The sequence below is a fragment of the Panthera uncia genome, chromosome C2, assembly GCF_023721935.1.
Source record: "Panthera uncia isolate 11264 chromosome C2, Puncia_PCG_1.0, whole genome shotgun sequence".
NCBI lineage: Eukaryota > Metazoa > Chordata > Mammalia > Carnivora > Felidae > Panthera > Panthera uncia.
In genome coordinates, this window is record NC_064810.1 from 81,285,937 (window position 1) to 81,301,969 (window position 16,033).

The window sequence follows — 16,033 nt, forward strand, 5'->3', positions numbered from 1 at the left end:
GGGGGGGGGGGGGGGGGGGGTGGGTGATGGGTATTGAGGAGGGCACCTGTTGGGATGAGCACTGGGTGTTGTATGGAAACCAATTTGACAATAAACTTCATATATTGAAAAAAAAATTGAAGGTTTGTGGCAGCCCTGCATCAAGCAAGTCTATCAACACTATTTTCTTTTTTTTATTAAAAAATTATTTTAGGGGCGCCTGGGTGGCTCAGTCAGTTGGGCGGCCGACTTCGGCTCAGGTCATGATCTCACGGTCCGTGAGTTCAAGCCCCACATCAGGCTCTGTGCTGACAGCTCAGAGCCTGAAGCCTGTTTTGGATTCTGTGTCTCCCTCTCTCTGACCCTCCCCCGTTCATGCTCTGTCTCTCTCTGTCTCAAAAATAAATAAACGTTAAAAAAAATTTAAAAAAAATTATTTTAATGTTTATTTATTTTTTGAGAGAGAGAGGGAGACTGCAAGTGGGGAGGGGCAGAGAGAGAGGGAGGGACAGAATCAGAAGCAGGCTCCAGGCTTTGAGCTGTCAGCACAGAGCCTATGCAGGGCTCAAACCCACAGACCATGAGATCATGACCTATGCTGAATTTGGACACTCAACCAACTGAGCCACCCAGGCACCCCAAATCAACACGATTTTCAAACAGCATTTGCTCATTTCATGGCTCTGTGTCACATTTTGGTAATTCTCTCAATATTTCAAGCTTTTTTATTATATTTTTTATGGTGATCTGTGATTAGTGATCTTTGATGTTGATGTTATAATTAGTGATCTTTGATGTTGTGGGTGCCACAAACTGTGCCCATATAAGATGGCAAACTTAATAAATGTGTGTGTTCCACCAACTGGCTATTCCCCCATCTTTCTCCCTTTCCTCAGTCTTCCCTATTATGTCAGACACGACAATATTGAAATTAGGCCAGTTAATAACCCTACAATGGCTTCTAAGTGTTCAAGTGAAAGGAAGAGTCACATGTCTCTCACTTTAGACCAAAAGCTAGAAATGATTCAGCTTAGTGAGGAAGGCATATCAATAGCTGAGACTTGCCAAAATCTGGGCCTTTTGCACCAGTTGTTCAAATTGTGAATGCAAAGGAAAAGTGCTTAAAGGAAATTAAAAGTGCTACTCCAGTGAATACATGAATGATAAGAAAGTAAAACAGCCTTATTGCTGATATGGAGCAAGTTTAGTGGTCTGGATAGAAGATCAAATCAGCCACAGCATTCCTTTAAGCCAAAGCCTAATCCAGAGCAAGCCCCTAACTCTCCTCAATTCTATGCAGCCTGAGAGAGGTGAGGAGGCTGCAGCAGAAAAGCATGAGGCTGGCAGAGGTTGCTTCATGAGGTTTAAGGAAAGAAGACGTCTCCATAACATAAACATATAAGGAGAAGCACCAAGTACTGATGTAAAAGCTGCAGTAAGTTATCCAGAAGATCTAGCTAAGATAATTAATGAAGGTGACTACACTAAATAGCATGTTCTCAAGGTAGAGGAAACAACATCATATTGGAAGAAGATGCTATCTAGGACTCTCATGGCTAGAGAGGAAAAGTCAATGCCTGGCTTCAAAGAATAGACTGACTCTCTTATTAGAGGCTAATGCAGCTGGTGACTTTAAGTTGAGGCCAATGCTCATTTACCATTCCAAAAATCCTAGGGCTTTTAAGAATTATGCTAAATTTACTGTACTTGTGCTCTGTAAATGGAAAAACAAAGCCTGGATGACAGCACATCTATTTATCTATTATGGTTTACTGAATGTTTTAAGCCCACCCTTGAGACCTACTGCTCAGAAAACAATATTTCTTTCAAAATGTTACTGCTCATTGATAATACATGTGGTCATGCAAGAGCTCTAATGAGATTGATATTGTATTCTTGCCTGGTAACACAACATCCATTCTTCAGCCCATGGATCAAAGACTAACTTTGACTTTCAAGCCATATTATTTAAGAGATACATCTCATAAAGCTGTAGCTGCTATGGAAATGATTGCTCTGATGGATCTGGGCAAAGTAAATAGAAAACCTTCTGGAAAGAATTCACCATTCTAGATGCCATTAAGAATATTTGTGATTCATGGGAAGAGGTCAAAATACATTACTTCCTAACAACAGTTTGAAAGAGGTTGATTCCAACACTTATGGTTGACATTGTGGGGTTCAAGACTTCAGTGGAGGAAGTAACTGCAGGTGTAGTGGAAATAGCAAGAGAACTAGAATTAGAAGTGGAGCCTGAAGATGGGACTAAATTGCTGTGATCTCATGATATAACCAACTGATGAGGAGTTGCTTCTTACTAATGAGCAGAGAAAGTGTTTTCTTGAAATGGAATCTACTGCTGGTGAAGATGCTGTGAAGATTGTGGAGATGACAACAAAGAATTTAGAATATTACATAAACTCAGGATTTGAGAGGACTGACTCCAATTTTGAAAGAAGTTCCACTGGGGGCTAAATGCTATCAAACAGTATCATGTGCTACCGAGAAATTGTTGTGAAAGGAAGAGTCAATTGATGTGGCAAACTTCATTATTGTCTTTAAGAAATTGCCGCATCCATCACAGCCTTCAGCAACCACCACCCCGAGCAGTCAGCAGCCCTCAACTTGGAGGCAAGACCCTCCAGAGCCAAAAGATTACAACTTGCTGAAAGCTGAGGATGGTTAGCATATTTTAGTAATAAAATATTTTTATTTTTTAAATGTTTATTTATCTGTTTTGAAAGAGAGAGAGAGAGAGTGCGAGTGAGGGGAGGGGCAGAGAGGGAGGGAGAGAGAGAAATCCCAAGCAGGCTCCGGGCTGTCAGCACAGAGCCTGATGCAGAGCTTGAACCCACTAACCATGAGATCGTGACCTGAGCCAAAATCGAGTCGAATGCTCAACTGGCTGAACCACCCAGGTGCACCAGCAATAAAGTATTTTTAAATTAAAGTATGTACATGTTTTTTAGATATAATGCTGTTCCACACTCAATAGACTACAATATAGTGTAAACATAACTTTTATATCTACTGGGAAACCAAAAAATTCATTGACTCATTTTATTGTGACATTTGCTTCATTGTGGTGGTCTGGAACCTAACCTGCAATATCTCTGCAGAGCTCCTGTACAATAACGAAAAGGATGAATAAAAGAGTCTACAAGTAAGACATATGTCTTTTTTTTTTTTTTGTGCAGTTCTAAAATACATTTTATTTTATTATTTTTTTGCAACTTTTTAAAAACAATTTTTCAATGTTTATTTATTTATTTTTTATTTATTTTTATTTATTTTTTATTTTTTATTTTTTAATATATGAAATTTACTGTCAAATTGGTTTCCATACAACACCCAGTGCTCATCCCAAAAGGTGCCCTCCTCAAGGAAGACATATGTCTTTAAAAATGTCCAAGAAAATTAAAACTTTCCAGACAGGACAACTGTCACGTTGGACTTGAAGGTAAGAGGATCGTCTGTTGTGAGATCAAAATGCTGTCACAGGCAGAGGGATGCACAGGTGATATTTTGAAACTATCAGTTATGAATAGTTAAGTTTCTACCTCAAAACATGACAAAGAACCAGAGGTCTCTGAAGAATGATTTATTGGGACAAGTAAGGAAGCAGAGGAGGTGGGACTGCTATGCAGAAGACATAAGGGAATCGTAGAACTTCATGAGAGGACTAAGGGGAGCCAACAGAATACAGATACAAGAGGAAAATGTCTAGAGTTGGGTTGAGACTGATCAGTGGGGCTGGATTGAGATGCATGGAATGTAGCAGGGAATGGGTCATCTTTGGGCTGTGATAGTCAATACTCAACAAGGAGCAAAGACCTGGCTGGTCTCTGGAAGCCAGAAGCAGCTCTGGGTGGGATCTGCAGGAGCAAATAGATATCATGCCTAGGTGTTCCAGAGGACGATGACTGTGACCACGGAGGTGGTCATGAAGAGCAGGTAGAGGCGGAAGAGCAGGGTGTCCATCATGTGGCTGAACTGCACCCACAGATCGGCCAAGTGCTGCTTCTGAGTCTCATCTTCCTGCTGGGCCTTTGTTGACCCAGGACACCCATTTAACTCTGTCTCTCTGGGACCTGGCATCTTCCCCACTAACTCCACTGGCTCCTTCACACCTGTGGAGAGATAGAGACTCAGCATAGGCCATGAAGTTCACCTGGGGTGGAAGGAATAGGGAAGGAGATAGGAGCAGATAAATGGCTATGTGGGAAGAGGAAATGTGGGCAGTGCTGAATCTCCTTACCAGGCAGGTGGGCAGCGGGGAGGCCCATGGCTTTATTTCTCTTCTGGAGTGCAGTGGGGCAGCACTTTGTTGGGCTGGTGCAGTAGAGGATCAGAGAATGGAGCCACTGAGGCATGGGTGGGGGCTGGCTGGTAGCCAGGTGCAGCAAGTAGGTGATGAAAATGGTCTCCAGCAGGCTGACCACCATCAGGGACAGACACAGGGCAAAGTAGACACCTGCAGGGAAGGTAGGCCTACATGTGGGTTAGAGGCACCACCTAGGACTTCTCTCTTCCAATCCCACCCTGGCAGGCTTAGGGCCTCATTTTCCCAGTATATCTCTCTCCCTTGAGCTAGTTCAGTCAATCCTTCCCACCCTTATTTTCCCTAAGGCTGGAGATGCCATACTGATGAGGGGGGTGCCATTGGTGGGTAGTAACTCATTCATCATGAGCAGGAAGACATTGTAGCCCAGCAGAAGGGTTATCTTGAATGGGGCACGATTTCCACTTTCTGCTGGCAGGTAGAAGCTGAGGGCATCGATGGCAACCAGAAAGCCACTGGGCACCAGAAGGTTTATGATGTAGAGTCTGGGCCTGCGCCTGATGGCCACCTTGGGGGAGGAAAGAAAGGGAAGTGGATAAGGGATTTGGAAGCTGCCAGGAATAGTAGTGATTGTTTATGTCTCTGCCTTCCTTTTTGGTCTGATATCACCCTGAGATCTATAGCTGTGTAGAATGCAGCTTCATAAATAAGTATAGAGACTGCCAGTGACAAGTTAGGCCAGAGCAGTGAGCTTTAGGAAAAAGAATGTGGCTGGGCAGCCAAGAGGAAAGGTTTGAGTCTGGCAGAAGTAAAACTGAGAAACCCTGAAACTTGAGAAATATCCATTTGGTGGAGATTCTAGGTAAGGGTAGAAGCAAGAAAGAAAGGAAAAATCAAGAACCTCTGAACTCACGTAGAACATGATCTGATCGTATAGGCTGGTGCCCAGGGACATCTTTGGGGTGGCCTTGTTGATGCCTAGGAGCTCCCACTCTCCATGGGTTTGAACGATATCCCGGGATGTGTCTGCTATTTCCCACACTTCTTTCTCCATGCCCAGCAACATATTCTCCACTGAAAGGGAGATCCAGATCATTTCCCAAGGATACGGTTTCCTGTTGATTCAACTACATTCTCTTTTTTCATCTGCATTCAACATGTATTTTTGAGTACCTACTATTATGGCAGAAAGTTTGCAAGAGCTAGGAATGGTAATCAACAAGACAGGCTTGGATTTTCCCTTTATGGAAAATATTTAAACATCCATAAGAGCCCTAATTTTTGCTCTGCCCATACACCTTAGTCACCATTTATTCATAATTTCTTTATATTTTATTTTCTGTTGTTTAATCGGTTGCTCTCATTCACCCACATCCCTGAGCCCCCACAGCAACTCACCTGTGTAAAGGAATGAACTAAAGGTGAGGGTGCAGTTCTGCTGGTCAAAAGGGAAGTAGAAGATGTCCAGGTTACAGATGCTGGTGACCTTCATGGGTTTCTTATATCTGATGCGACCTTCATTACTCACATATGCTGTGAGGCCTTTTGGGGTCTTATCCACATTCATGCTGTAAGAGAGATGAAGTGGGATGCAGGTGCTTTGTTTTTCTTTTTACCTTTCTGATTATTTCTCATCCATCTAATATCACTTTTAGTGTCTCCAATGGCAGACTGTAAATTCTACTGATTCCAGAAAATGGGGCTTCCCTCTGGCTATTCCCAGCCCTTAATACGTACAACTCAACGATGAAAATGTCCGGGAGCCATAGGTTCTTGGTTGCCACACTTATCTTCGTGATGCCCTCACACTCCTCTGGGTTCCATCTGATAAATGGGTTATCCCAGACCTAGAGCCCAGGTGGAGGAGAGGTGAGAGAGCCTGATAGAAATTAAGGCTATTTTTTTCTGTCCTTTGATTTTTCTTAAAAAAAGTTATGAAATATTTCAAGCACATAAAAAAGTATATAAAATAATAAACAGGTTTCTATCACTCAACTTTGTGGAGTCAATATTTTGATAAATTTACTTTGGCTTTTTTTTTTAAGAAATAAGAATTACAAATAGACTTGAAGCTCTCTGTGTTCATTTCTTCATAAACTTTGATTCCTCTCTTTTTCCATTTCTGTGAGAAATTACTGGTGATTAGAGAAACACCATTTTTTCTTCAGTAGGAATGAGATTTAGAGCTGAAAGATCAGTAACTTAGCCTCTCTGAGCTAGAATTTCCTTAGTGTAAAATAAGGGGATTAGTAGGTATCAAATGAAATAAAGCATATCAATGAATTTTGAAACTGTAATGTTCATAGGTATTATGTATTAGTATCTAGCATGCCTTCAACTGTCTCCCAGACCCCTTTTACCAGTCTTTATTGCAAGGAGACCTTGGACAAGCTCTTGGGTTCTTTGAAGCAAGAGACTTCATGGTCTTCCTTTTGTTGGCAGGTGCCAGGCACCACCCTCTCTTGTCTTTGGGATGACCTTTCCAAACCCTCTTTTCCAAGTCTGGCAACCTTCTTTGGGAACCGTTTTCAAGGATTGTCCAATTCTGGGTGGGCTTGTCTAGTCTCAGGGTACTTTCAACAGCAACTGCAGTTTGTAGAACCACAGCCAGAACGGAAGGGAGGCTCTATGCACATTAAATAAAACTTTGTACTAGATCAGTGCTTCTCAAGTCTTGCTTTGCATATAAAACACCTGGGGATCATATTGAACTATATAGATTCTGATTCAATAGGTGGTGTGACTAACTCATCCTGATTTGCCCAGCATTTTGCTGGTTTTAGCATTGAAAATTCCATGTCCTGAGAATTCCTCAGTCTTGGGTATGCTGGGATGGTTGGTTACACTGGGTGGGACCCAAGATTATGTGCATTTCTAGGTTTCCAGGTGGTGCAATCAACTGGTGCTGCCCATCTGGGAACTGCACTTTGAGAGCAAGATTAGGTGATTATTAGTATTATTCCCCTCCTCTCTCCTTCTCTTTAACCAAGCTTTTCAAATTGGAAACTTAATTCATTTACTTTCATTTTTTCCCCTCTTGTTTTCTTATTAATACACTTAAGATACAAAATTTCCACTGAGTTATACTTTGGCTATATTCATAGATTTTCATGTGTAGGCTCTTTGTTTCTAATTATTTTGCAATTTCTATTTAATTGTTTTATTTTTACTTTAGCCCAAAGTATTTGGAAGCTTAATTTTGGGGGGAAGTTTAATTTTAAATTCCCAAGAAATAAGGCTTTCTGGGAGGAGGGCTGTCTTTTCCCACTTAGTTTCATTTTCTTGTATCGTGATCAGATTGTGGTCTAGATAATTTCTGCTCTTTTGAGTTTGTTGAGATCTTCGTCAGTGTGGGAAAATATTGCATTTGTATCAGAAAAGATTATGCATTTTCGTTGGTACAAAGTTTGATGTTTATTAAATCAAGTTTCCTAATTGTGCTGTTAAAAATCACAATGTTTTTTATTCTTTTTCTACTTGATTTTTGAAACCAGTATATTGAAGCCTCTCACCATGATTGTAGATTTTTCCATTTCTTCCTCATGTGTTTCAAAGATATGTTGTTAGGTACGTAAAGGTCATAATTATATCTTTGTTTAAAATCCTTTCTGAATGTAAATGAAGGGAGAGAATAAACGGTATTAGCCATACCATTTCCAGCCACAGGAATGATGACAAGAGCTGTAGATGTTCATCCTGCCAAAAGAATTTCCTGTTTCTAGTATGATGTGGATAAGAAGTCTGTCCATCCCTCCCACTCCCCATTTTTTTTTTAAGTTTATTTATTTTGGAGATAGAAAAAGAGTGAGTGCCTGCGAGCAGCGGGTGGGGGGGGGGGACGGGGAAGGACAGAGAAAGTGGGAGAGAGAGGATTCCAAGAAGGCACTGATAGTACAGAACCAGACACCAGCCTTGAACCCACAAACCGTGAGATCATGACCTGAGCCAAAATCCAAAGTCCGCAGCCTAACCAACTGAGCCACCCAGGTGCCCATCCTACTCCTCATTTTTGTTTACCAACTCCCAATGTATGTAAAAGTGGTGCCGTGATCAAGGTCAACATGTAGGTCAAGGACAAAAGCTTAATTGAAACAGCTTAATTGAAAAGCTTAATTCTCCCACGTGTGGGAGAATTCACAACAGGGCTGGATTAGAGTAGTGCTTCTCAATCCTGGCTGTATCTTAGAATCACTTGAGGAGCTTAAAACTACTGAAGTCTAGGTTCCATCCAATCAGAATCTCTGGGAGTAGAGACTGAACAGTGGTATATGGCCAGGGTAGAGAATCACTGGGTGAGAAAGAAAAGAAATTCTCTTCTATGTGCTGTTGTACCACATCCTGTTAAACCAGACAGAGCTTCTTTGAGATCCCCACTGGGCAAATGACATTTAGCAGTGATGGAGGAAGGTGCAATGTGGACAAGGGCTTTTGGGGTTCCCTTCCCAGGTTGGGAAAAATTTAAGGGCTAGGGGTCAGCACTCACCACATCTAGGATGGCAGACATAGTAAAGGAGATGTTGACTAGGGTGGGGATGCTGAAGTTGGTGACTGGACGAAAGGCCTTCCGCTCAAACACTGAATCCAGAACGGTGGGATACCCTCCATGCTGGCCGAACCCTGAGCAGTTGATCATGAAAGTACTGCCCCTTCCTGTAGAGGACATAGAATGTGTGAGGAGAGGGAGAGAACTCTCCTGTTGCCTATGTGAGAGGGCCCTATGATAGGATCTTGGGGGTAGTCTGTGATAATAACGATAGCTAACATTTATTGAGCATTGATTATGTGCCAGGTATACTCTAAGCCCTTCAAGAGGAAGTCCCTCACTTAATCCTTCCAAGCCCCTATCAAGGATAATTTATTTTTGTCCTTATGTAATAAATGAGTCAACTGAGATCCAGTAAGAGGAATTAAATCCCTGAGGTCAAATATATAAGAGGCAAAAACTGGACTTGCTCTGAACCCTGGTTTGTTTGATGCTGCTGTAGTATATTCCCCCAATGATGAGATGGAGACTGGGGAAGGAGGATCACCAAGAGGATCACCAGATGCTGGGTGCCTCCCTCCAAGGCCAGGGAGGATGGGTTGGGCTGGAAGGCAAATGATGGAAGCTAATGTGGTAAGCTGAGTTAGGGCTCTGGCTGCCTTTTTAATGTTTCTGTTTCCATGCAAAGCATGCCCAAATCTATATGCAAACTGCCCCTGGGACAGTGATAGCCATCAGATAGGATTCCATTCCCAGGGCCCCAAAGAGAACACACCGATTTCACCTTCACTGCCCCAAACTTCCTTCTCCCTATTTTGCTGCTCAACCCTCTATCACTTTTCCAGTTTGAGGATTTTGAAGTGTTGCCTTCCCCTTTTTTCTACCCTCTCTAATTGTAGCAATTTGTTAGAGGAACAACAGCCTGGAATGAGAGAGATTGTTGTATGCTAAGGACATCAAGCCTTATCCATTCCCAAAGTCACAGTGCTGTCCAGACAAATCCTTGGATCATTCTATGAACAATGAATATTCATTTGTTGATCATGGCCAGTGAGTGGCCAGAGGAGCATCTCTAGTGTTCTCTACTGAGTAGTTAGTACAATTTGTTCCTCTTCCTTATACTGGCCTTTAAAGCTGCCTCTGGTTAAGCCCTACCTATGCTCTCTTGTCCAGAAGTTATATGACAACCTAAGGGGGAGAGACGACATTTATTGATACCTATCATATGCCAGGCAGGCACTATGCTACTAACTTTCTCTCATTGAATCCTCACAACTCTGCAAGCCATGTCCTATTTTACAGATGAGGAAACTGGAGCTCAGAGAAGTCAAGCAATTTGCCCAAGGTTGCATAAGGTGCAAAGTGAGGGACCAAGATTCAAACCCAGGTCTGTCTGTCTCCAAATCCCATGTTCTTTCCACTATACCATACTAACTTCCTGAAAGAGAACCATACTCTATTTGCACTCTCCATTTGCTACCCTCTGGCATCTTACCTAACCTGAAGCACTTGGATCCTGAAGGTGGATGGGGAAGTTATGGCTAAAAGTGAGCACTTTGCTACAATGGAGTGGGTTTCATAGCTGCAGAGAAAAAGAATTATACCTGTGTGTAGAAAGATGGATAGACATTCAGTCTAAATAGAAGAGAAGACAATTAGGGATGGGTCCTGGGAAGAAAAATAGTTCCTGTATGATACATCACTGGAAGGATATTTTTTTTAGTTTATTTTTGAGAGAGAGAGAAGAGGGAGAGAGAGGGGAAGAGAGAGAGGTGGGGGGGCAGAAGATGGCAGAGAAAGAGGCAGAGAGAGAGGGAGAGAGAGAATTGCAAGCAGGCTCTGCACGGACAGCACAAAGCCCAATGCGGGGCTCGAACTCATGAACTTTGAGATCATGACCTGAGCCAAAATCAAGAGTCATTAACTGACTGAGCCACCCAGGTGCCCCTGGAAGGATATTTTCTGTCTTCCAGAGAAGGAAAGTCTATTCAGGCATTATTATAACAAAGTTATGAAATAACAATACCCATTTTAGATCATCTCTGGGAGTTGGAAATTTGAAAGAAGTTTCTAGGTGTTCAACTAGAGAGAGTCTCTGCCTCTTTCCCTGTTGTTGCCCCTTTCTTACCTTGAAGTAGAAGACCGAGAGCAAGGAATAAGAGGAATCTCTCTTTGTGGAACCAGCTTCCTTCCATCTTCTTTGTCTAAATTCTTCTCCAGAAGTGTACCAGCACCGAGGAATCCCTAGATTAAAGGAGCACAGGCCACACCTAGAGTCTGATTTTGAATACTGATGGCATTAGTTGACCACTGACATTTGTTACCTTCCTGGAAAGAGAGTTCTGGTTGTCTTGTCCTTGCCCATGCTGGAGGTTCCATTTGCTCTTAAGACTTTCTCATATATTTCACTACAATGTGTATGGTTGTGGAGTAGTTGATATGTATTACATTAAGACCTTTGTGTGATCTCTCAGTCTGAAGAGTCATCTCTTCAATTCTGGAAAATTCTCAGCCATTTAAAAATATTATATTCTACCTTTTCTCTTATTAGACTTATGTTGGATTGTTTCCTTTTTTAACCTCTCATATTAGTTTCCTACTGCTGTTGTAACAAATCATAAACTTAGTTGGCTTTAAAAAAATCACAGATTTACAGGGACACCTGAGTGGCTCAGTTGGTTGAGCATCCGACTTTGGCTCAGGTCATGATCTTATGGTTTGTGGGTTCAAGCCCCGCGTCAGGCTCTGTGCTGACAGTTCAGAGCCTGGGACCTGCTTTAGATTCTGTGTCTCCCCTGCTCTCTGCCCCACCCTTGCTCGCATTCTGTCTCTCTCTCAAAAATAAATAAAACATTTTTTAAAAATTTAAGAAGCACAAACTTATTATTTTATAGTTCTGTAGGCCAGAAGTCTGAAATGAGTCTCACTGGGCTAAAATCAATGTTTTGCTAGGGCTGCATCCCTTCTGGAGGCTCTATGAGCAAATTCATTATCTTTTCCAGTTTTAGAGGCTGCCTGCATTTCGTGGTTCATGGTCCCATTTTTCCATCTTTGAAGCCAACAACATTGGCAAGTCTTTCTCACACTACCATCTCTGCTTCTCATGCTCTTCTCTCCTCTTCCACTTTTAAGAACCCCTGTGATTACAGTGGGCCTACCTGGATAATCCAGGACACTCTCCCTATCTCAGGGTTAGCCAATTAGCCGATTTAATTCCATCTGTGACCTTAATTCCCCTTTTTCTGTATAACATATTCACAGGTGCCAGCGATTAGGATGTGGACATCCTTGGAGGATGATTATTCTGCCTAACATATCCCTCTTTCATATTTTGCACCCCTTTATCTGTGTCCCTAGTAATTCTTCACACTACTTTCCAGGTAACAGATTTCCTTCTCTATTGTATTTGTTTTTTAATTTTATTTTTTTAAATGTTTATTTATTTTTGAGAGAGAGAAAGAGAGCATGAGCAGGGGAGGGGCAGAGAGAGGGGGTGACACAGAATCCGAAGCAGGCCCCAGGCTCCGAGCTCTCGCCACAGAGCCGGACGTGGGCTTGTACCCACGAACCAGAGATCATGACCTGAGCTGAGGTCGGACACTTAGCCAAGAGATGCCCAGGCATCCTTCTTTATTGTATTTAAACTATCCTCTAATTTTCCACTGAGTTTTCAATTTCAGTGACATATTTTTTGTTTCTATAAGTTGTTTCTGGTTCTTTTAAGAAACCAGTCTATTTGGTTCTTTTCTCTCTCTCCCTGCCTCCTTCTTCCTTCCTTCCTTTCTCTCTCCCCCTTCCTTCTTCCCTCCCTCCCTTCCTCCCTTTCTTTCTTTTTAAAAAAAATTTTTAAAACATTTTTATTTATTTTTGAGAGACAGAGACAGAGCATGAGCAGGGGAGGGGCAGAGAGAGAGGGAGACACAGAATCTGAGGCAGGCTCCAGGCTCTGAGCTGTCAGCACAGAGCCCAATGCAGGACTTGAACCCACGAACTGCGAGATCATGACCTGAGCCAAAGTCGGATGCTTAACCAACTGAGCTACCCAGGCACCCCCCTTCCTTCCTTCCTTTCTTCCTTTCTTTCTTTCTTTCTTTCTTTCTTTCTTATACTGTTCTTCATTGTGGCTTCTGATATTTCTTTAATCTTTTATTATTTGGAACTGCTAAAGCAAAACCAAAATGGAGACCACAGTTTGAATATACTCCTAGACCAAAAACTCATAATCATGCAACCAAAACCTGAAACTGCCCTGCTTCCCCCAGATGCTTACTCTGACCTTAAACAAAAGTTAAGATTTCTTCATGTCAGCATGACCTTAAAGCCTCTTAGCCATGGGGTGCCGGATGGCTCAGTTGGTGGAGCATGGAACTCTTGATCTTGGGGTGGTGAGTTCAAGCCCCACATTGGGCATAGAGCTTACTTAAAAAAATAAAAAGCTTCATAGCTAATCAGCTACAAAGTAAACTTGCAATAAAAAAGAATGTAAGTTTCTAGTAACCAATCCACAATAGAAAATGCACTTCTGCATTTATGCTTTATAAACTGAGCTGTAATTGCTGAGAGTTGAGTTTCTTAACCACTTTGGTGGTTTGTTCAGTTTGTTCCTTGCTCAGTATAATATGCATATCAACTAGAGCTCTCTGAATTTCTTTTGACAGAATATATTTATTTTACGTTTCCTTTCAGATTGTTTTATTACATCTAATTCTTGGTATGCTAACAATTTTGCTGACTTTGTCTCATGAGGTTTATTTCCTTATATGATTTGTTAACTCTTTTGATTGGAAACTCATCTTTAGTAGGAGGTTACTTCAGTGGGAGCTTCATGTGCTTGGGTCGCAAATTTTCCCTACAAAGAAAATTGTCATTTGCCTCTGCCATAGCCTTTGGATTTTAACCAAGTCTAGTCACTGTGTGTGTGTGTGTTTGAATTTTTAAAAATCTTACATCATATGGATGGTGTAAATTCAGACTCAATACCAGTATGTGACACAGGCTTAGTGTTTCAATTCCTTCCTGGCCTCAAGTCTTTGGCTACATTTTGTACTCTGAGATAGAGGGAATAGTGGATGGCCAGCTCAGAGACATGTCAGTCTGCAGTCTACTTGCTAATGATGTCAGAAGACAAATGATAAAAATCTCATTTGGGGGAAAAAAAGGTAAGAATTAAATTTTAAATGTGTCTTAAATTTTTTTTATTAAAAATATTTTTTAAATGTTTATTTATTTTTGAGAGACAGAAAGAGACAGAGCACGAGCAGGGGAGGAGCAGAGAGAGAAGGAGACACAGAATCTGAAGCAAGCTTCAGGCTCTGAGATGTCAGCACAGATCCTGATGTGGGGCTTGAACCCACAAACTACGAGATCATGACCTGAGCCAAAGTTAGAGGCTTAACTGACTGAGCCACCCAGGTGCTCTGTGTCTTAAATTTTTTAAAAATGTTTATTTAATTATTTTGAGAGAATGAGAGAGAGAGAGTGTGTGTGTGTGAGGAGGGGAAGGGCAGAGAGGGAGAGAGAGAATCCCAAGCAGGCTCCACACCATTAGCACAGAGCCCAACTTGGGGCTCAATCCTACAGACTGTGAGATCATGTCGCAAGCTGAAGTCAAGAGTCAGATGCTCAACTAACTGAGCCACCCAGGCGCCTCTTCTCCTTCCTTACATTTGTTAGTATTCAACTCTTTTGGTCATTTATGTTTATCTCCAATTGGCTTAATTTTCCTACCTAATGGAAAAGATAAAAATCTCTTCCCCAAGGATGACTCTTTCTCTTTATATGTATTCTATTCTGAATATATCAGGACATTATGGTGGGAAGAGTATTGACTTTAGAATTGGAAGACATGGATTCAAATCCTGGCTCCATCACACGCCGACTATTTCATTCTGGGAGAAGTTTAATTTCTGAGTATTTGATCTCATCTCCAAAGTGGGGATAATAATATCCACTTTGTAGGTTTTGGATGGTGATTTAAAGAGATGGCATTTGAAAAAAGGTAGTTCAGTGTTGGGCATTTCATAGGTACTGAGTAGATGTTCTCCATCCTCATTTTGGCATTATTCTCAAGCACTCACTTATTCTGGCCATTAGCTTTCTTTTACTGTTCTTACAAGTTCATGCTACCCTTTTGTTTGTGTTCTTGTTTCTGAGTTCCTTCTTCTCTTGTTTGCATTAATCTACAGGAGTATTTTATCTGTAAAGCACTGGGGGCACAGTGCACAGAGTCCAAGAGATTCTTAACAGCCTATTAAATGGTTGAGATTTGGGGAAAGGTTATTGGCTCCAAAATATAAAAAGAAAATTGAAAAAATAAAAATTAATAAATATTTAGTTAAATGCCAAATAATATGAACATTGTTGGTACCCTATTGAACTCTTACATTGTTATAAGTAGGCCCCCAAGTGTTTACCCACGATTCTAGAACGCAGAAAGTTCTGAAAATAAAATAAATATTTTTTTTTGTTAGTTTGGGGTGAACTGATTTGGCACCACAACACAACCTGAACTAATATGAAGCTGTTTATGATCTATGTTTATTCCTCTTAGTGTGAATATTCATACATTTTTTTTTCTGCAGAAATAGAGATGTGTTTGATTATGAATGCTGTCCCAAGCCCCTGTGGAAGAATTATGTCATATATGGTATATGCAATGTATTCTCATTCTAAAATCTGAGAAGTTCTGAATTCCAACAGCATATCTGCCCAAGAGAATTAGATCAAGGATTTCATTCTTATGTAAATAATATGTGAGATAGGAGTGAATTTTCATATGTTTACTATAATGTGTGTGTGTGCGTGCATGTGTGTGTGTGTGTGTGTGTGTGTGATTCTAACATAAGTGAGATGCTCTAAGTATCTCACAGTGGAGGGTGAGGGAAAAGGCAAGAGAACCAGCAGGAGCATGAGCAAGCATGGCCAGTACCCTTAAGAAAATCACATTCTTTTAAAAGGACTTCTGACTAATAAGTACATAAGGGGCTCCTGGGTGGCTCAGTCAGTTAAGCGTCCAACTTCTGCTCAGGTAATGATCTCAAGGTTTGTAGGTTGAGCCCCGCGTCGGGCTCCACACTGTCAGTGCAGAGGCTGCTTGGGATTCTCTCTCTCTCCCCCTCCCTGATTCACACTTTCTCTCTCTTTCAAAATAAATAAATAAGCTTAAAAAAATAAAAAAAGATGCTCAACATCCATAGTCATCAGAGAAATGCAAATTGAGACCACAATGAGATACCATTTTATATCTTCTAGAATGGTTACAATAAATAAGGCATATAACCAATGTGTGT

General features: G+C 41.3%; 1 protein-coding gene and 1 long non-coding RNA gene across 2 annotated transcripts in view; one reads left to right on the plus strand and one right to left on the minus strand.

Moving 5' to 3' along the window:
- Positions 1-3,159, plus strand: part of LOC125921130 (uncharacterized) — a 20,509-nt gene extending 17,350 nt beyond the window's left edge. The window contains exon 3 of the long non-coding RNA XR_007457305.1: positions 3,099-3,159. This is a non-coding gene — a long non-coding RNA (uncharacterized LOC125921130). The remainder of the gene's footprint in view (positions 1-3,098) is intronic.
- A 720-nt stretch (positions 3,160-3,879) lies between these two features.
- Positions 3,880-10,939, minus strand: LOC125921132 (5-hydroxytryptamine receptor 3E-like). The gene is made up of 8 exons (XM_049628488.1): positions 10,873-10,939; positions 8,745-8,911; positions 5,999-6,108; positions 5,660-5,829; positions 5,175-5,335; positions 4,625-4,829; positions 4,238-4,453; positions 3,880-4,109 (listed from the first exon to the last, which is right to left on the minus strand). The coding sequence occupies exons 1-8, from the start codon at positions 10,937-10,939 to the stop codon at positions 3,880-3,882; spliced, it is 1,326 nt and encodes a 441-aa protein (XP_049484445.1).
- Between the last annotated feature and the right edge of the window lie 5,094 nt (positions 10,940-16,033).